We start from the raw sequence: 20,059 nt of genomic DNA, 5'->3' as shown, positions 1-20,059 counted from the left end.
TGAGGCCACTCCTGAAATAACACAGTCGCTGTGGAAAAAGCCCCAGCCTGCAGCTCCTCTCTGCTCTGTTTTCTTTTGTTTGGCTCATAAAGGTTAAAAAATTATAGCAACAGACAAAGTCTGCATAGACATTCCTACCAGTGTTTTAACAAACCTTTCACATATATGAAATGTGGGCTCTGGTTGGATTATAACCTACAGTAGAGATGTAATATATTTGTTCTCAGATTTATGGCAGAACAGACAAAAGTGACGTGTCCAAAAAGTAACTTAGGTAGGATAGGATGTTTGAAAGCTGTGGGTGTTTTCCTATTTTTTAATAGTTATTTTGCATTACGTCTTGGTTGTGGTGAGGTTCTCCCATGATGAAGTGAGCACATATTCCGAGAGGGTGGGAACTTGATTTACTGTAACAGGGATGAATACATCTGGAGCAGTTGTTTGAGGTTGTGTCCCCCCTCCCAAAACAAACACACACACAAAACTAGTATGAAGACATGTCTCTTAGAGAGCAAGTTTCTGATTTGTGCCACTCCATGTTCATTATGTTTTCAATGTTTCCTGTAATTCTTTCGTCTTCTTTCACCTGGAAATGACTGTTGTATATTTGGTGCTACATAGATAAAGATGAATTGAATTCTGACACTCACCTCTCGGTCTGCTTATGTCCAGCATTAACCTATTACTGAAGGGAGTGTTTCCTCCCCACTGTGGCTTGGGTGATAATTGTTGCATTTTTGGAATTTTCTTCATTTAGTTTCGAGGTCATGACCGTACGATATCAAGAAAGTCCTGAGAGATAACAAGATAACATATTCTGCTTTTGTTCAGTAAAAACAAGACATGGGTGAATTACAGTAAGGAAATTCATGAGGTGGTTCTCCGTTGCCGTAATTGCTTAGTTTTCAAATAAGATCGAGGAGTATTACAGTAAAACACCATTTTCACACTCCTTGAATAGGGGGGCATTGTATTGCATACATTTTATCATCTCGTGGGCATAAACCATTAGCTCATTCACCTTTTTAACACAATTTAATCTTGTGGCATCTATTTGTTCTGCATGATCTGTTTTTGTCTCACCGCACAATGAATGAGGTCAATAATGTCTTGTTTTTGGCAGCAAAGGTCAAGCTCCCTCTTCGAATATTTCCAGCTATTTAAAACAAAAAAATGGGGTGACCTCAGGTTCAGGTACATCACTTGCACTAGAAGAGAGTAGAACGCCACCCACAGTCTCGCCCTGCCTGAAGGCCTGCTACAATGCAGCACCCACAAAGCCATTACATTCCCCAATTAAATCATCCTCCAGGAGCAATATTCCCCACATGTGAGAGCACTAATTATGTGTTTAGGACATGATGCTTTTCTGCTTTTCTCTAAGCCCTTCTCTCTGGCACGGAAGCACCTGGCCCAACGCCCTGCACATTTCTCTCTCTCTCTCTCTCTCTCTCTCTCTCTCTCTCTCTCTCTCTCTCTCTCTCTCTCTCTCTCTCTCTCTCTCTCTCTCTCTGTATGTGTGTGTGTTTATGGGCAGCGGTCTCCATTTTTCCAGGGCTTGTTACTGTAATTGACACACTCACATGAAGGTCATGTGGAGTTACTAAAAGGAGACTGAATCATAGTCGATCAGGTCTCCACTGTTGTTCCCTGAATAAGACCCTCGACCCCCCCAGAAGCTCCAAGTTACAGTTCTCTAACTCTTAACTAATAATACTTTGTATGTGTGTGTGTGTGTGTGTGTGTGTGTGTGTGTGTGTGTGTGTGTGTGTGTGTGTGCAGCACCGCAAACTTTCAAGAGGGGAGCCCCTCTTGAAAGTTTCCGGTGCTTATTAATTTACACACTCACGTGAAGGTCATGTATGTGCCTGTATCCTCACCTTTTGATGTGCTGAGTCATTCACATAGCAGACAGGTTGGGGCAGCCAACAAAGCCTGCAATCAGGACTAACTCATGACCAATGCACGCAAGTCTGTCTTGAAGTGTGTGTGTGTGTGTGTGTGTGTGTGTGTGTGTGTGTGTGTGTGTGTGTGTGTGTGTGTGTGTGTGTGTGTGTGTGTGTGTGTGTGTGTGTGTGTGTGTGTGTGTGTGTGCGTGTGCGTGTGCGTGTGCGTGTATGTTTGTTTTAAATAGTTCAATTGATTAAATAATGCCGACATTTGTGTATATTTTAGGCACAGGTGCATTTGGTCTATATGATGTTATCGTTGAAAGTGAGATATCAGCCTGGGGAAGTATTATTTGTTCTTTCACAGCGGTCTCACCAGACTATGGTTTTCTCTTCCATAAGAGAAAGGTTCAAGGAGCCCACAGGATTCACAGGGTTTCCTGTGGACACGTCAATACTCCTGAGCAATGTTTTTCATACTCTTATCTGTGTCGCAGGAAATGGGAGAAATCTCACAAGCCAATGTTTACCTTTCTTTTCCCGAGGCAGGGGGCTACAGTCGAGACAGAACAGAGAAAGGAAATTAAAGCTGAATTTCTGGCTAGAAAACCATTAATGAAACAGGTGTGTCGCACTGACTTCCCAGAAAGGGCCTGTGTTTTGAGATAGTTTTGATCGCTCACGACTTATACCAGTGTGTTATCACCATGACAACAATACAGGACTCCCAGCCAAACTTTCACATGAGATCATACACGCTGGAGTACAAAAATGCTGCAATGCACTGAAATGTTCATCCATTCATCTTTCATCACTCAGTTTGGCAATCACCTTTTTCAACTTGTGTTTATTGAAAAAAGAAAAAGAAAAAATTAGGAAAAAGGTTATTTGGTAAATGTTAAGTCTGTCTTTCTTCTTGTATAAAGAATTTTCATGTGAAGCAGTAAACCGGACCCTACAAGCCGACATGGTGGTCTGTGAAATCACTGCTGGACATGCATTACATAAATAAAGATTTCAACTGCAGTAGTTACAGTTCTTTGCTTTACAGTTGGGTGTGTTCTCATACAAAACGAAATATCTTTGGAAAAAAAAGTAGATTCATTCTATTCATCACATGCTCTACCACGACAAGAATAATAGAATAAATGTATTTTCTTTAAGCTTCAACATTTTTTGGTTGCGTATAATTTGGTGTTTGAATATATGTGATTGAAAGAGTGTTCTGCTAAGATTAAAAAAAAAACTTAATAAGTAATATGCTAGAAACTTTGCAACACATCAAAATGAAGAAAATGCACTCATGTTCTCGCAAATATGAATACAGATGAGTGAAGCTTGTGTTTTATAGACAATGCCCCACCTGAATCCATTTGCAAATATTATGAGAGCTGAGCAACAATCAGATCATATAATGCTCAATTATTCACAAGCCCACACCTATCATTCATCAAACCATCCCATATTTTATGACTGTGTCTGCCATGGAGAAGGATGAGTATAAATTTAATAGCTTCGTGTTGTTTCTTCATCTCTAACACATTGGGAATGCATGACAACCGTTTTTTTAAAAATGTTATTATGACACAAGAACACTAGCATTACATATTTAACCACAGATATAGGAACAACAACTTGTGTTAATGTCAACATTTATGCCCACAATTATCAGCAGTGCACAACATGTTGTATTTTAGAAGAAGAAGAAGAAGAAGAAGAAGAAGAAGAAGAAGAAGAAGAAGAAGAAGAAGAAGAGTGTGGAAAATATACTTCGGTTGCGTTTTCTCTGAAATAAAATTGATTATCGTGAGCTTTGATGGTGTGCAGTTTGTTATGTTCGGGCCCCCTCTAGCGCTGAACTTTTGAAAAACCACCTTTTGGGCCTACACTTACACGTTGTATCCGCTGGTGGCGGTACCGAGCGAGCGGAAGCTGATTTAGCCTCGAGAAGATAACGGGAGGAAGCCGTCTGCCTGACAGTCGAGTGTGTGTGCGAGGAGCGTCATTAATCTAAAAAAAAAAAAAAAAAAAAAAGCCGGGCCTGAGCTTGATTTGTAGACTGATCCGGGTTGAGAGCAAGACTGAAAGAGCCACCGCCGAAATAATGTCGAAGAGCACCGTGTCTGCCCGCTTCAGACGAGTGGACGTGGACGAGTACGACGAGAACAAATTCGTGGACGAAGAAGACGGAGGAGAAAACCAGCTTGGTCCCGACGAGGCGGAGGTGGACTCCCTCATCAGGCAATATCCTTATTGTGCTCAATAACTTCTCCAGTGTGCTCGGTTCATCGTGCCGAAGCGCCTCCGTTGCTGAGATTCGTGTTTTTACGTCGGCTGTGTCGCTGCGGCCAGTGTGAATGGTCGTTTTGCTAGCAGGCTAGTCAGTGTTGACACTCATTTCACGGTCCTGCAAAACAGAGAGACTTTTTAAGACTCGTGAAGCTTCGTGGTGTTCGTGGAGATCAGTCACTGTCACAGAGGCTCGGTTCTCTCGGTCCGTTATGCTGCACAGAGATCTGGGTTGATGATTTGTGCAGATGGACTGGAGGTGTTTCGTCCTCTTCAGTCTGCAGGGCCTGAAAAGCTCCACTCGTTCACTGCACAGGCGTTTTTAAGTGGCTGCTTTAGAAAAATCTCGACAAATAAAAGCAAATGAGCCACTGAATATTACGTTTAAATGTCCACGATATTCATTGGAAGCCTCTATAGTACTTTATTTCCCTTGCAGACTGATAAGAGTTGACTGTAAAAGAGTCTACAAGGCTTGAATTCAGTCTTTGGGTTTTCAGTTTCCAATAAATTGCAGCTGTCAAAAACATAAATTTGCAATATTGACATAACATGTCTTCTCTGTTTCAGCAGTTTGTTGTTTATGGATGCTTTTGCAACCATGAAACTTGCTTCATTGTAAGTGGATTTCATGCATATGGGTGCTTTTCCACAGTTTGAGTCACCCCCACCCTTTACACTGTTGATTACATTCTCATGCAAGGAGCAATCCATCCAGTGGCAGTAATTTTGGGTTCTGTGTCTTGCTCGAGAAATACAACATTGGAGGAGACTGGACGTCATCCTGCAAAATTCTGGTTCAGAGACAGCCTTTTTACCAACTGAACCATACGACTCAAAACATTCATCTGTAGTGGTGTTTTTACTCACGCTTTACTGCAGTTTATCGACCATAAACCATAATTCTTCTTGAACAATGTTAGATGGTGAAATAAGAAGCATTGATTGGATGTCGGTATTGAATGTTTAACATGATTGCTGAAATCTGAGGAGGACCATGTCTGTGAGTAAAGTGAAACCCAGTGCCAGGCAGCGAGGTTTGAAGTGGAGGTCTTGGTGCTTTCAGCAGGACAACGCACACATCCACAAGTACCAGAAATTATCCTACAGACATCAAACCACTTCAATACATCATAGAATAGTAGACAATTGATATCAGATAGTTGCTATCATCCATTCAAAGTAGTTGTTCCCCATCGGTACCTACATGTCCACAACGGTTTGTCACACTGTTGTACTTAAACAACAATATCAGGATACAGCAGCGACAAAAGTTGACAGAAACCTTCAGATATACTCCAATCTGACTGAAATTCAACTGTTATGACTATTCTGAAGAAACTGATGTTTTCCCACTCGACTCCTGCCTGAAGCTTTTGTGTTTGCTGTGGTGCGACCTTAACCTTTCCAGCACAGGAAACCTTATCGAGGCTTTACATGCAGTCCTGAAGAATCCACCAATCAACACAAAGAACCAGAACGTCAAGGTGGGCTTTGATTTTACTGTTTGTTTTGATTAAATTCAAACCTCACATGTTTGTCACTTTGTGCACGATGTGCAGATAAAGTCATATGTTTGGGACAATGATCTTTATTATAACAATGGTGCATTTCCTGTGCCGTCACATTGGTTTTCGTCTCCTGTGATTCCAGGATCGCGCAGAAGGACTGGTGCTGAAGGTTCTCAGTGCCTTCAAGAGCAGTGACATTGAGAAAGGGGTGCAGTCGCTCGACAAGAATGGCGTTGACCTGCTAATGAAGTACATCTACAAAGGCTTTGAACGGCCATCGGAAAACAGCAGCGCAGTCCTGCTGCAGTGGCACGAAAAGGTAATAAAACCATATCGCAATATATATGCCAGTTGTCTTTTGTTTGTTTTTTTGTAAAAGAGCCAAAAGGGTTTACAGATGCATCATAATGAAAGCTGTTTCGTATTGAGAGTGGTTCCATTACTGAAATCCAAATAGGCGTGACATATTTTTTTGTGTTTAATGCCCAGTACAAACTGTGCAATGTTTAACGATCTTATAAGTTCACATCGAGCCGCACTGTAGGACAGAAATCTAATACATTTGGAGAACAACGTGGAGTTTGCTGTGTGCAGACTGTACGATGGAAACGCGCTGACTCGCAGCCTTCGATGGACGTGAGTCAGCGTGATTGCACAAGAACGACATGTGATAGGCGTGCGCCTTCCATTCACGGAAAACAATCTTGTGAAACATGAACTTGGCCCTCGACCTTTTAGCAGTGTTTGGAGAGAAATACCCACATCACATTTGTTTACGTCCCACATACTGATTTTGATGCGTTTTGCCATTGTAGCCACAAAGCATCTCTTTGGTGTTGTGCCAGTGTCGCGCTGATCAGGGCGTCATTTCATTCTGCATTTCTATTGGTCAGTTAGTTGACGTGGGTCGCAGCAGCTGTCACCATCACCCCACATTTTTGACACCGTTGGAACTGAAACGGCTGAAACCGTCTGACCACCGACTTAAAGCCAAGACCAAAGATATCGCCACTGTTCTCTCATGATTGCTGTAATTTTGTCAGTGACGGCCATGAAATTGCACAGCGCTACACCTCCAGCTCCCGTGATGACGACAAACCAACAACTGTTTTTCATCTGTTTCGTGCATGTAAATTGTTAATTAACATTCTTTGTCAACAGTTCATAAAATAGGGTTGGCGGTAGTTGTTTTACTGTCCGCAGATGAAAGGTCAGACGTGAGACGATATTAAAAAGAAAAGTATTTCAAGATACTCTGATTCTTACAGTTTAAAATATCCTCCTGCGATAGGCAAGGCTGCAAGTAAAACATTGACTTTGGTCTTGTTATAAGTGTTAATGGCAGGAACTGTTTTGCCAACTTAACACTTTGAGCCCCGCAACAGTTATTTGTCGATTACTTATTTGTTTGTATTTTGAGTTGTCTTCGTATTTTTACAGCTCTATCAAGCTGCGACTGTCACCATCAGTCTCTGCATTTACACGACCTCTGAACAGTTTACTGTGGCAGATACAAGCATTTAGCTGGAAAGATTGACTCAAACAAACAATCGTCAGGGAGACTGAATATCAGTTTTGTGGTTTCAGAAAAGATACGCCTCAAAGAATATTTTATGTTGCACCACTGAGAACACAGGATCCGGTTTTGACTGAGACTTTTGTTTTTTTTTTGTGCTGTGAAAAACAACCCAACTATGACTTTGGGTCATTTTCGGTGTTCTCAGGCTCTGGCGGTCGGAGGGGTGGGCAGCATCGTGAGGGTCCTCACAGCGAGGAAGACGGTGTAAAAGAAGAAGAGGAGGGGCAGCTCACATCCACACCACTGACAGAAAGAGGGACGTTCACTGTGCTGTGCTGGTCATGTAATGAATAGCACAGAGACTCGGAGGAAAAGAAAAAAAAAATTGTGGTGCTTTCACAGCACATCAAACAATAGGAAAGAAACCAGAAAATTTCACGCCTGTTTAAGTACAAAATAGATTTTATTGATCCTGTATACGATCACTGAACACCGAGCAGAGTGCTGCACGCAAAACCACATTCAGTGTTTTTGTGCTCCTGAATTTCATTGACGCGTTTAATGAAACGAAGGCGGCAAATCTTAAAAGCGCACTGCTGAGGCGTATTTCTCTTGAAAATATTCTGTCATCAATTTAATTCAAAATTTAGATTGAAGGTGACAGACTTCAGAGTATTCAGTCACTCAAATCAGATTTGTATTTTTTTTTTAAGTGTTCCTGTTGGAATGAAAGCCTGTTTCTTTGCAAGTAAATCCACTTCCTGCACCACTTTAGCATGGATGAAGCATTACAGTGACTGGAGGCCTCCTTAAAAGCACAGTCCTAGATATGGAATAGTGGATTAACTCGTAGGAGGTCAACGTTCACCCTGGGGGGGGGGGGTGCAGGAGACGGAGGAAGTCTGTGCCATTCATCCATCTATTCATCCATCCATCCTGCTGTCCCAGTTAGGGATTACAACCCACCATGCCTCTCACCGCCACTTTTAGTAATCCCCCCTCTGCTTTTCCTCACCTCACGCCTCTGCAATCCTGCAGGGCTTCGTTCCCTCTGCGACTGAACAGAGCATCATCAAGCATCAGCTGGTTCTCTTCACAGGTGCTGCGTTTCCTCCGTAATCACAGGGGAAACCACATCACCCTGAGAATATGTCCTCGCACTCAGTGTTTACATTTAGTATTCAACAGAAAGAAAAAAAAAATCATTTATATTTTAACTATCCTTTTACTTTTATTCTTGCCCACAATCAAGAAGAGGATAAAAAATGGTTAATTGTCTTAATAACATTGGTTGGCTTCTTTGTGAGATGATGCATATTTTTGTCCCTTTGTAAGTAGAAGAAGGAATTGATGAAGAATCTACGCCAATCAGTCATGACATGAGCGTCCTGGCTCGTCTCCAGCTCCTAATGCAACAATCGCCTTCGCCGAACCGCCATCTTGTTCTGCGACAGTTTGAGCTGCAGCAGCTGCCCTGTTGGCGGCGGTCCACACGACAGCCTTCACTCCCTTTGTGCATGAAGCAGCTGTTTCCACGCAGGAATCTTTTTGAAAGTTCATTGCTATTTTTTTCCTCGGACCACTTTTGATAGACCAGTAACTTCCAACAAGAGCTGTTGTTTTGAAGCGTCTCCGACCCAGTCATCTGGCCGTTTAAAAAACTAATTCAAATTACCGTTATTTTTCTTCGGCCTAATATATCCCTCTCACTGACGAGTGATATTAAAGGGAAAAAAAGCCAGTGGTCATAGTGTCATGACTGATTGATCTATTAATAAGGTGCTTTGCATGATTACATTTTTGATCTTAATTCTTGAAGTGTTTCATCCATTCTTTTTTTTCTAATTGTTGAATTTGATTTTAAAAATGCCAGTGATTTAAAAAAAAAAAAATGTTTTTTTTTTAAAATTCTATTTAAATTTCTGCTGTTGGGGTTTTTACAACGTCCTCTGCAGTGTTGCAGAAACCAGATTTACTTTCAAATACCAAACGAATTGGTTGAAAGTGAAACTCCCATTTGCTTTGTGTGATATGGAGGATGTTAAATGTTGCGCCTTCCTTATCGAGCAGATCAAGTCTGTTGCCAAATGGTTTTATTGTCCTTATGTGGGAATAATAATGTCGCTTATATTAATGATCCAGTTAAAGTTGTGTATTAGTGAAGACCATTGGTGGATTAAAAAAAAAAAAGACAGCATGTGAAGAAATTTCAGCTTTGCAACTTATGTACACATTGAGATCAGAGGAGCTTAAGTCCTGCTTCATGTTCTCTCACTATTGCTTTTTCTTTTTAATACATATTATCACAGTTGTTTGTGTTTCTCCTTTTTAGTTTCTACCAGGAGATACTTGGACATGAGTTGTCATGTTTCAGTGGTGGTGCAAAAAGAAAATAAATGTTATCTTATGCAGGAGTGACTACTTTTACTGAAAAACAGAGGCTCTTAATGACCTTATGATGTATTTTTTTTTTTTTTTAGTCAGTGATGCTCTACAAGCCACGGGAACACAGCTAACAGATGTACAAATGGCCTTACATGAATACTCCTTTTTTATGTTTGTGCTTTTTTGGAAATAAATCAATGGGAATGTTGTTTTGTTTGGATTCTGTCTTTCAATAATAAGGATTGTTCATATTGGTGGTGAAGCATCTGCAACCTTTCTGCTACTATAGAAACTCATCACCACAGCTTTATTTCAATTATGAAATGGCAACGATGGGGACCATCTTATGCCTACATTCTTTTTCATGTGGAGCACATCTTAAAGAAATGTATGGAAATCCTTTGGATTTTTTTCATTTTATGAATTTACTGACTAATATGTGATTGATCTCCATCTAAATTGCAAGGAAATAAAAAAAAGTTCCTCACATAATACCACACAATGATAATATTTTCTGTATTTATTGAGCGTATAAATATACACATGCAGTGGTTGTGAACAAAACCTGTCAAGTCTTGGAATTAACTAGTTGAACTTCTGGCAACGATGACTTAACCAGATCTGCACAATTTCAGGACAAAAGTTTTTCTTAAATATTTAAAGATTAGTGTCGGCTCATCCATAGTCTTTAGATCTGTGGAGTGAGGGGGTTTCCTAAGATCATTCAGCGTCTCCTGACTGGCCAAACTTCATTGTGCATATAAAAAAAAAATGTTTTAAGTGGTTTTACTTCTTGGTGTTCTGCCATGAAAGTCAAGGTCTGTTCAATGTTTTGCATAATTAGTCTAATAAACAGGGATATTAACCAACTTCAGTGATTTTCTGAGGCAGCTGGAAAGCTGTAAAATTCAGACTTTAAGGACTCAGAGATCAAACTTTGTCTGTTTGATTAAAGGAGTTCACATTTTCTTTTGTTAATCTATTCTTTTTAATTGCCTTTGAAATACAGTCATGGGGCGGCTCCTGTACAGTTTGAGGCTTCAATTAGATCCATCCATCATCCTATGCAGGGCTGCGGGGGCTCCGGAGCCAAGCCCAGCAGAATCCACCCTGGACACGTCGTCACTCCATCACAGGGCAAACACAGAGACAGAAACCCACTCAGTCACTCACATTCACACCTCGGCGCCATTTAGAGTCACCAATATAACTATGAATTAAGATTTTCACACCAATGAAACAGTACAAACAAAATTGTTTTCAAAAACTCTGCCAGATAAAGTGTCAGGTTTGGCAGCTCACATAACATTTGGAGTTAGAAAATGACTCTCAGATTATGAAATAAACTGTCTCCATTGAAAACAAATCACTGTTGTGATCCATTTACTGTTTCAAGCAGTAACGCTGCAGACACGAAAGCTACTGAAAGTGTGCATTCATTTCTTTCTTTTTTTTTTATTAGAAAATGGATATAATAAGTACAGGTATAGCATTACATCATGATAAAAACAACAACTATGTACAAGTCATAAAAAATAAAATACATCTTGGTTTCAGTTACTGGATGAAGCATCGTAGTGTTACATTGATGAATGAGTCGGCATCAGAGCTGATGCGGTGTCACTTTGTTCACTAGTGTTTTAGACGGGCTGCTACCTGAGGATGGAGAATACGTGACAGTGACCTTTCATAAACACCTGATATGAACAGCCACACGTCCACTCTAGTGATTGATGATACAAGGACCAAACAAAGGTGGGATCCCATTTTCATATTCAAGCACTTCCCAATAAGTTAGTAATAGGTAGATGTCGATAAAGAAGGGAAGTAAAACAGCTGAAATCTCCTTTCTGAGCCAGTGGTGGACTTTTTTTTTTTTTGGTGATTAAGAGTTACAGCTGATTATCTTATTACTTATACATGTGAGAGTGGGCAGAGACATTAATAAGACAACAAGCTTTTGAATGACCGGCTGAAGGGAGGTTTTCCAGGGATGAGAGCCAATAAACAGCTGGTTTAATTCAACTTTTCTCCAGGTATCTTCCAGGTGTCTGCTCCCTGGTCACATACATTCCCTCATGTCCTCGTGGCTTAATGCACTAACTTGCCACTCTCCTACATCCACTCTTTGTGCTTCTTGTTCAGTCAAGGTACCGATGGTGGCCGTAAACCACCGCCACTCACTCGCACTAGGTCACTGTTTCCAAGGAGATTGCAAACAACCTTCACACTCGTGTCTCTTTAAAGTGCTCTCAGTAGGGGTAGGCAGAGACAGCGATGTAGACAATGAAGGTTGTCTGGTATTCGATGCCTCCGTGCTCGTTATAAGACAGGGCTCGCACCTTCATGCGGTACGTATGTGGCTCTCGCAGCGCCCGTGTAGTGAACAGTACCCCCTTCATGTTCTCATCTCTGAGGGCAAATGGCAACGTGACGTCCTCGTCCACCACTAAGAAGGTGGTCCTGGGGTGCATTACCCCGTCTTGTGTGTAGGCCACCAGCCTGATGAGATCCTGGTTGGCTGCTATGCCAAAGGGGAGGGACAGCAGCTTGTACTCCAGGGCATAAGGACTCAGGGCACACTCCAGATCATTCGGGGGGCAGTTTTTCAGGCAGAACCTGCAATAAAGTGGATTTTAGTTCAAGAAGGTGTGAGGGGAAAATATCCCAAATATATCATTCTGACTGCATTATAGTGGATTTCTTTTCATATTCACTTAAAATCCTGAGTTTAAATATTTTCAGAACACTAAGATGTTTTACTGTTTACTACAGGCTTGGATTTCCAATAAATCAGGCAAATCCCAAATATGTTCAGATGGTTGAAAAAAGATTAAATCCCAGTGTAAACAGTTTCCTTCAGCAGTTACAATACTGAGGAAAATGAACACAAACCAAAGAGCTAGGTATACATACTTGAGTTTTGATACTTTAAAACACATGTGATTTTTCCACAGAAACCATGCACTAACACTGCACAGTAGATCAAGTGACTTTCCATACACAAAGGGTCAATGAACAAACACGCACATGTCTTTAGCCATCATTTCAGATTATATCTGAGTTATCAATTACCTCCATTATAGACAATAGTTAATCTTCAGGGCATAAGCCCATAAATGAACAGAATAAAATACAATACAAGATAATATCTTCACTTTCATTGTATGTACAATATGTAACAATATATAACATGTTTCACCCAGTGGCCGGATCCCTCTGGTAGTTTGGTGGACAGGGTGTGTCGATGCACTGGTAACTTCCTCTCATATTGAAGCACATTCGGTTTGCTCCACACTGGATGTTTTGTTCCAGACACTCGTCTACATCTGCATATACAGCAAAATATGAGTGAGTACAGGAAGTAACACATGAAACATATGAATATTTGAGGTCAAGAAAAAGAGTGGCATAGGAATGACCCCTGGCTAAATAACTTTAGTCCATGAAAAAATAACAGAAGCTGAGAGCAAGATTTATTTTGTAATGGTGTTTTCCTTGTGTGATAACAAAATCAAGGGTGTGGGCGGCTACACAAACTCGGACATTTGCTTTATTTATAAACTTATGGACATTCTGTGTTCAGTAAAGTTGGAATTTGCCTCCGGGATGGATAAAGTGTTTTGTTTTTATTTCAGGATTTATAGACACTCTGAGACTGAGTCATCAGGACAAGTGGAAAATAAGTTACAAACTTCATTATATCTCTAAATATGTATGCTGATAGTGCTACAAGCTAAGGTTCTGTGTGATTTCGTCAATCAAAATTGCTAAACTTGCATATTTTCAGGTAAAATTGCGAGATGACGTTTCCAAGCCATGCCTCCACTTAGATTACACAATCCCACACACACTGACCTGAGCCTATGAACTGAATGATTTCTTTGATGTCTACTAAACTGTCAAACGTAATCAATGTTTTTCACGCGCTGAACTGAACACATCTCATCTGCCATACACCTCACTTCATCTCACTGGAACCACCCAATGTGTGATGCAACCTGAGAAAAGGGACTGACTGACTCACCTTGACATGTCTTGCTGTTGACCATCAGGCGATACCCAGCAGGACAGAGACATCGGTGGCTCCCTGGTGTGTTCATGCACTCGTGCTGACAGGTGTCCCTCACTTCACACTCATTAATGTCTGCATCACATACACAGAAACCAAACACGGCATGATATAAAGAGCACTGCGAAACATAGAACAACATTTGTTAAGCTCATAGTTTATAATTCTGATACTTTTGATCCTGTCTCTCATCTCAACCCTGCCTGTCCTCCATATTTACCTAAACAGTGGCCACCTCTGGGCTCAAACCCTTGCTGACAAGAGGAGAAGGCGCGTATGAGGGTCTCTCTGCGACTACGGCTCTGGTAGCGCCTCTGTCTGGCGGCAGTGTAGGAATGGTAGCTGTGAGAGGCCAGGTTGTGGTACACTCGCTGGCTGTCGCTGAGCTCAGGAGAGGACTGAGACGTGCGGTAGCCGTACGAGTAACTCTCATAGCTGGGAAGGCGCTCGAGCCCAGCACAGGACTTGCCATCGCCCAGCAGGTGGTGCCCCGGAGGGCAGGTGCACTTGAAGCTGCCAGGAGTGTTGATGCACTGGTGGGCACAAGGCTGCGGAAGCCGCTCGCACTCATTTATGTCTGCCCTCAGCACAAAGACAGACCAGCACCAGGGAAACATGGAAGGTCATAGTTACAGAGAAAAAGGTCAGAAGGACAAAAAGGTGTAAAAAAAAAAAAAAAAGAAGAAGAAAAAAACAAAACAAAACAAAAGAAAAAGAGTACCGGGAAAGAAAAAGAGAATTAAGGTGATAAAAGGAATAAATGAGTTGGTGCAGGTCATGAAAATAGAGGAGAAAGATAGGGGTGAGGGGGGAAAAAGGGGATACGTCAATTACCCCACTTTGTCCCAATACATTTTCATGTCCCTGACAAAGAAATGTATTGAGTCTAAACACATTCATTTTTAATTTGAGAGGGAGAAAGAGAGATTTCACCCCCCTCTCTATATTAAAAAAGTTCTAAAGACAGTTCTTTCTTTTTGAATATAGTGATATCCATTATTATAGATATATACAATGTTGAGATGAAATAAGCATCCATTGTTAATGTAACATCGGACAAAGATTTTAAGCCATTACAAAGCAACACTACTGGAATAGCAAGATCCAAACAGTAAGAGGTAGGAAACAGTTTGAAAATAGTGTGAAGACAGTGAAAGGACACGAAGCTGTGAGGTGATGGTGCTGGTCCTTTACTGGTCCAGAGGAGGAGCCACTTATTATCACTTCTCTTCCCCCCTAAACTTTTTTCTACCAGTTATCCAACAGTACAGGAAAGGAGAAATAGCACAAGCCCAGACCTGGCCAAACCCAGCATCATTGTAGGAAAGCAGTGGCACCATATGATCACTATTTTACACTTCAGGACTGAGAGAAAAATATAAAAGCAAAAGTAAGCAAGCTCAAGGGAATTGTGAAGAGAAGCCAGTGCAAAACATTCCACAGTGTTTAATAGTTGGCCATTCTGCATGCTTTAGCAAAGACATTGCTGAGGGAAGCGCCTATATCTGTAAGCCAATAAAAAGACAAGCATCATCCTACTTTGCCTGATCAGGAAGTCAATGGGATTTTTTGCAGGTTAGTTGCAGGTTTAGTTCAGCAAGATAATATACATAAACAATAACCTCCAGCTTGTAATCTGATTTAATGTACAAACAGAAAAACCCTCTTGTCTTGGCATATCATTAAAAATACTAATTTAATCTTACATTCATGCTAATGTATGAATGTAAGATTTGGAAAATGTGAGTTAGAGTCTTGAAGAGGGTTTAAACATGAGGCTGTGAAAGTGGTCTTGTATGTGTTGTGCAAATCTGGCCTGTTTTTATATGATGGAGGTTGTATTTCCTGGTCCAAGAAACATAAAAAAAATGAAATCACAAATAAATATTTGAGATATGTATGAAAATGTTGCGAGTCAATTTGGAACCCAGATTCAGATTTCATTTTAGGTCCATGGCCAAAACATCTGAAATAAAATGGACGTGCAAAAATGAAACGTTCTTTCCAGAATCACGGATGCATTCCTGCAGCAGAGCAGCACGAGGCAATGAACTGATTGAGAGGTCAGAAGCAGAATACATACCGACACAAGGTCGTCCTACTCCCTGAGATCTGTATCCGCGTGGACAGGTGCAGTGGTAGCTCCCTCTGGTGTTCTCACAAATCTGGTTGTACCTGCACTGGTGGGTGCCATCTTTGCACTCGTCAATGTCTGAGTCAGAAGAACAACACAAATTGTCCCTTCTTGAGTAACTCAGCACACAAATCAGTCAGTCACTGCTGGTGTGCAGCTGCTGCTCTGCTTCCTCGATGGCCGAAGCAGGACACTCACCAACACATGTTCCATTTCCACCTTTAGTCATCCCGCTGGGGCACAGGTCAATGCAAGTGTAACCGCCACGTGTGTTTTTACACTGCTGGTCTGAGCGACAAACCCTCTGTCTGCACTCGTTTATATCTGAAGAGAAAAGAGAATCATTTTCAACCAAATACTTCATAATATTTGCAGCTCAAATGTTAAAACACATTATATAATTTGAAAATCAGGCTTTACGAAGGTTTTATTAAAAATATATTTGTCAGTCGTAATACAAAGCAGTAGAATGAGCTGCGTTGCAGTGGTTTTGGTCATGGTCATCTTTTCAAATGGTTCATTAAAAAAAACCAAAAAAAACTTTTAAGGGTTACAAACATGAATGATAATTTAATATTTCTACATTTGAATAATTCCATAGGTTCTTTTGGTTACATATCATTCATAAAAGAAAGATGAAGACATTGCCTCCAACTCTCATGCAGCACATACTTTGTCTTTCTATGTTAATTATGAATATTCATTGTTAACAGCTCTTGGGATCAGTAGTGAATAAAAACCACACTTTTCCATAGGGTTAGGGTTTGGGTTCTGTTCAGAACTGCCATATTGGACATGAAAAAAAAAAAAATCACCCTGCTAAAGTAATTCTTTTCAGAAATTCAAATGTGCATAGATGGGGATTTGTGCCATAAAAGTATGAGAAATATTCATATCACCACAACAACTGCAAATAATAGATTTTTAGAAACATGTTAAAGAGCAATAAAATCATTATAACCAAAGTATTGCACACAAGGTATTTGTAGCAGGATTTCAATGTGGAATGTGTTTAATGTTAAGGAGTTAATGAAGAGGTGGAGCCGCCTCACCGATACAACGTCTGTTCCTGAGTTGATAGCCTGGCTCACAGGCACAGCGGTAACTTCCAATAGTGTTCAGACAGTGTTGATTACATGGATTGGACTCCAGACACTCATTCACATCTGAGCAACACATAAAATATCGCATTATTTTCATGAACTTTAAATGAACGTAAACGCTCAGTGATGTGGTGCCGTCATACCTGTGCAGCTGAGACCATCAGCTGTTCTCCTGAAGCCGCGTCCACAGCGCATGGCACACCTGTAAGAGCCGATGGTGTTCTCGCAGTCCTGACCATTGTGGCACACATTCCCACCCAGCGAACACTCATCAATGTCTGAGACCAAGGAGAACAGTGTGTTAGCTGTTCCGGTCACTGTCATATAAAATTGTCAACGTCACTTGGAGTGTTTTTTACCCTGACACGTCCTGCCATCAGCCGAGATGGTGAGACCTCGAGGACAGGAGCAGTAGTAGGTGCCCATTGCATTGTGGCAGGTGTGAGAACAGGGGTTCCCAACTTCACATTCATTCTCATCTGTGGCACACAGGTGAGACACAGATTTATAACAATGTGGCGACAATAAGAACACATAGATTTCAAAGTCATGTGCTATTGGCTGATTTACTGAAACAGGGTATAATGGGTGTGAATACCTGAACAATAAGGTCCATCAGACACCAGAGTGAAGCCATGAGGGCACTGATTGCTGCGCTCACCTGAAATCATGAGAGGAACAACTAAACTCAGACTCCATCAGACACATACAACAACGCCTTTTTGGTTTTTTTTGCTTGCAAATGTATCATTTCAATATTCAAGCTATAACACTCACCCTTGGTGATGCTCGCTTGAATGCTATACTCCAACACCTCCTCCAGAGGGTGGTAGTAAGCGCTGATGGCTGTAGCCTGCAGCATTTCTACCAGGTAGGGCATCTTCCCTTTCGACAGGTCGTAAGAGATGGTGTGGTTCCAGGAGTATGGTACGCTCTCCCTGTCGATGCTGAACATGCGAGTGGACAGAGCGTACAGCTGGCCTGGACCCGTCTGGATGTAATCCTCCGTGTAGTCCTGAATCAAAACAGTGTGCATGGGATGAAGCTGACCATTATTTTTGTTCTGAATTATTTTATTCTCAAAAAAAAAATGTCTTGAAAAGGCAAGCACATTTTGGTGTAACAGCAACACTTAAATTATTTACTTTTTGTCAACAGGGAGATGACAGGCTGGTAAAACAAAAAGGGACTTGAGATGGATACTTTATTTTGTCTGAGGAAAGTGGGATGCTTAATAATGGTTGAAGTGTCTGCAAACTGTTTTGTATGCTTGCATTGAAATAGCCTCCTTTCCTACATTACATGACACGATAAGGAGGGTGAACAAAAAAGCCTACAGTTTTCTTCTCCAAAGCTGTCTACATTAACTATATAGAACAATCAATCCCCCTTGAACTACTAGGACCTGCATGTTGTCACGTGTATGTTTTTGCAGTAAATGGATTAAACATGTTTTGCAAAGAAAGTTTAAATGAATACAGTTCATGCGATTGTACAGGAGATACATTTTGTCTTATTTTTTCTTGCATTTATTTCCTGTACCTTGATGCTAATGTCCGCGTGTGACGGAAGCTGTAAGATGTGTCCATTTAAGACAATGTCGAGAAGCAGCGCTCCGTCAGAGTCCAGGCCTCTGGCGATATGGGTCATCCGCAGGATCTCACCTGGTGACGTTCAATCACATCCCGTCAAAACATTTGGGGAGCCCACACTAATGTTACATTTTCTCCCTCTATAGGCACCCAAAAAACATTCCTACCTGTTGCAAACTCCACCTGTGTCTCTCGCCTGAAGACCCCCCCTGTGAGTGTGTATCCATTGACAGCCTCTCCCATTTCCTGTGCAGTCGTCCAATAAACAGGATTCAGGATGGAGATAAGCTTCCTCATAGCCGGACCTTTGATTTAAATATTGAAATGGAGTTTGGTGAACAGCTCAGACATGGACTTTGACAATGTACGTAGAAAACTGCAGAACTGACCTAATGACCTGGGAACATTAGAAATAGTAGCTTTGATGATTCTGCTGCCGGAGGAGCCTTCTGTGATGGTGGCATTGAGGATGGCGATGCCAAATTCAATATCATTGATGTTCCCTATGATGCTTCCTCGAGCTCTCTGGGGACCACCTGACAATGTCAAACAATTAAAATGTATACTTTACACAAACATACCCATGTACAGCACCTTTCTCACATTTCTTACCTGGACAGGCTTGACTGTTACACCTGGACAGCTGGGTGGAGTCACCTGGACACGGCCGGCCACCGTGGCTAGGAGAAGGACTGTTACAGAGTCGGACACGTGTCCTTTCCCCACCTCCACAAGAAGTGGAACATTCTCCCCACGTCTGCCACGGACCCCAGTTACCATCAACTGCAAGGACGCAGACAACAACGACAAAATAACACATTAACATACAAATCACAGTTTTTACATGTTCTGAGAAATATTACCTCACTAATAGTTCGAGCAGTGAGACAGATGTGACAAAATATTGAAATTATGGATAGTTCTAATAATAAAACAGTTGCTAAAGTATTTTTGCAACCAATTATCTTATTGGTTATAGGTTCATTAGTTTGAATGGGCATGTGAGAATCAATCCATTTTGTCAGGCTTTTTGGAATTGGTATGGTACATTTTTTTGTACTAGGTTATCTTAAGGTCTTTGCAGGTTCATATTATAAATTCCCTTGCCCCTCAGATATTCCCCAAAACAGTCACTGAATGTGAATTAAAAAAATAAATTACTGAATAGCAGTTACACAATTCAGGGACACTTCGTGATCAAGCATCATGCTTTTGCTTATTATTTTCAATATGCAAATTAAACTGGTGTGCATCTATCAAAACAAGATCAAGACAGATGAATAATGTCTTTCAAACTGACATCAACACAGCGGTAAACATTTTGACTCACCAGGGCACGTGGCCGTACTACATCGCTGTATTTGTGTATCAGCGCCGGCACATGCTCTTCCGCCATTGGCTGGTCTGGGGTTGTCACAGGTCCTGTAGCGTCGCATTTGACCACTGTTACAACTCTTGCTGCAGCTTCCCCAGCTGCTCCATGGACCCCAGTTACCACTGACTGACACATGGGAAGTGAAAAAATAATGTGAAACATAATTTTAAACAGTTAATTTTAATAGAAA

At 41.2% G+C, this 20,059-nt stretch overlaps 2 protein-coding genes across 3 annotated transcripts in view; one reads left to right on the top strand and one right to left on the bottom strand.

Moving 5' to 3' along the window:
* Positions 1–3,845: 3,845 nt before the first annotated feature.
* On the top strand, positions 3,846–9,790 carry arpc5b (actin related protein 2/3 complex, subunit 5B). Its single transcript, XM_080505624.1, is given in 4 exon segments — positions 3,846–4,143; positions 5,597–5,665; positions 5,832–6,008; positions 7,414–9,790. Coding segments are annotated over 4 exon segments (459 nt in total). The 5' UTR covers positions 3,846–3,993; the 3' UTR covers positions 7,477–9,790.
* Positions 9,791–11,024: 1,234 nt separating this feature from the next.
* Positions 11,025–20,059, bottom strand: part of hmcn1 (hemicentin 1) — a 95,075-nt gene continuing 86,040 nt past the window's right edge. Inside the window, exons 92-107 of one of the 2 annotated variants that reach the window (XM_080506134.1) lie at positions 19,825–19,995; positions 19,107–19,277; positions 18,884–19,030; positions 18,662–18,799; positions 18,445–18,566; positions 17,680–17,917; positions 17,501–17,563; positions 17,262–17,381; positions 17,046–17,180; positions 16,852–16,965; positions 15,998–16,123; positions 15,749–15,877; positions 13,886–14,242; positions 13,621–13,740; positions 12,796–12,922; positions 11,025–12,212 (exon numbers count right to left, since the gene is read on the bottom strand). In XM_080506134.1, coding sequence (XP_080362260.1) covers positions 11,846–12,212; positions 12,796–12,922; positions 13,621–13,740; positions 13,886–14,242; positions 15,749–15,877; positions 15,998–16,123; positions 16,852–16,965; positions 17,046–17,180; positions 17,262–17,381; positions 17,501–17,563; positions 17,680–17,917; positions 18,445–18,566; positions 18,662–18,799; positions 18,884–19,030; positions 19,107–19,277; positions 19,825–19,995 — 2,645 coding nt within the window. In that variant the 3' untranslated portion in view covers positions 11,025–11,845. The remainder of the gene's footprint in view (positions 12,213–12,795; positions 12,923–13,620; positions 13,741–13,885; positions 14,243–15,748; positions 15,878–15,997; positions 16,124–16,851; positions 16,966–17,045; positions 17,181–17,261; positions 17,382–17,500; positions 17,564–17,679; positions 17,918–18,444; positions 18,567–18,661; positions 18,800–18,883; positions 19,031–19,106; positions 19,278–19,824; positions 19,996–20,059) is intronic. The other variant, XM_080506135.1, reaches the window with a different exon arrangement.

The sequence above is a fragment of the Blennius ocellaris genome (assembly GCF_963422515.1).
Source record: "Blennius ocellaris genome assembly, chromosome: 12".
NCBI lineage: Eukaryota > Metazoa > Chordata > Actinopteri > Blenniiformes > Blenniidae > Blennius > Blennius ocellaris.
This window is presented reverse-complemented; position numbering and strand designations above follow the sequence as displayed.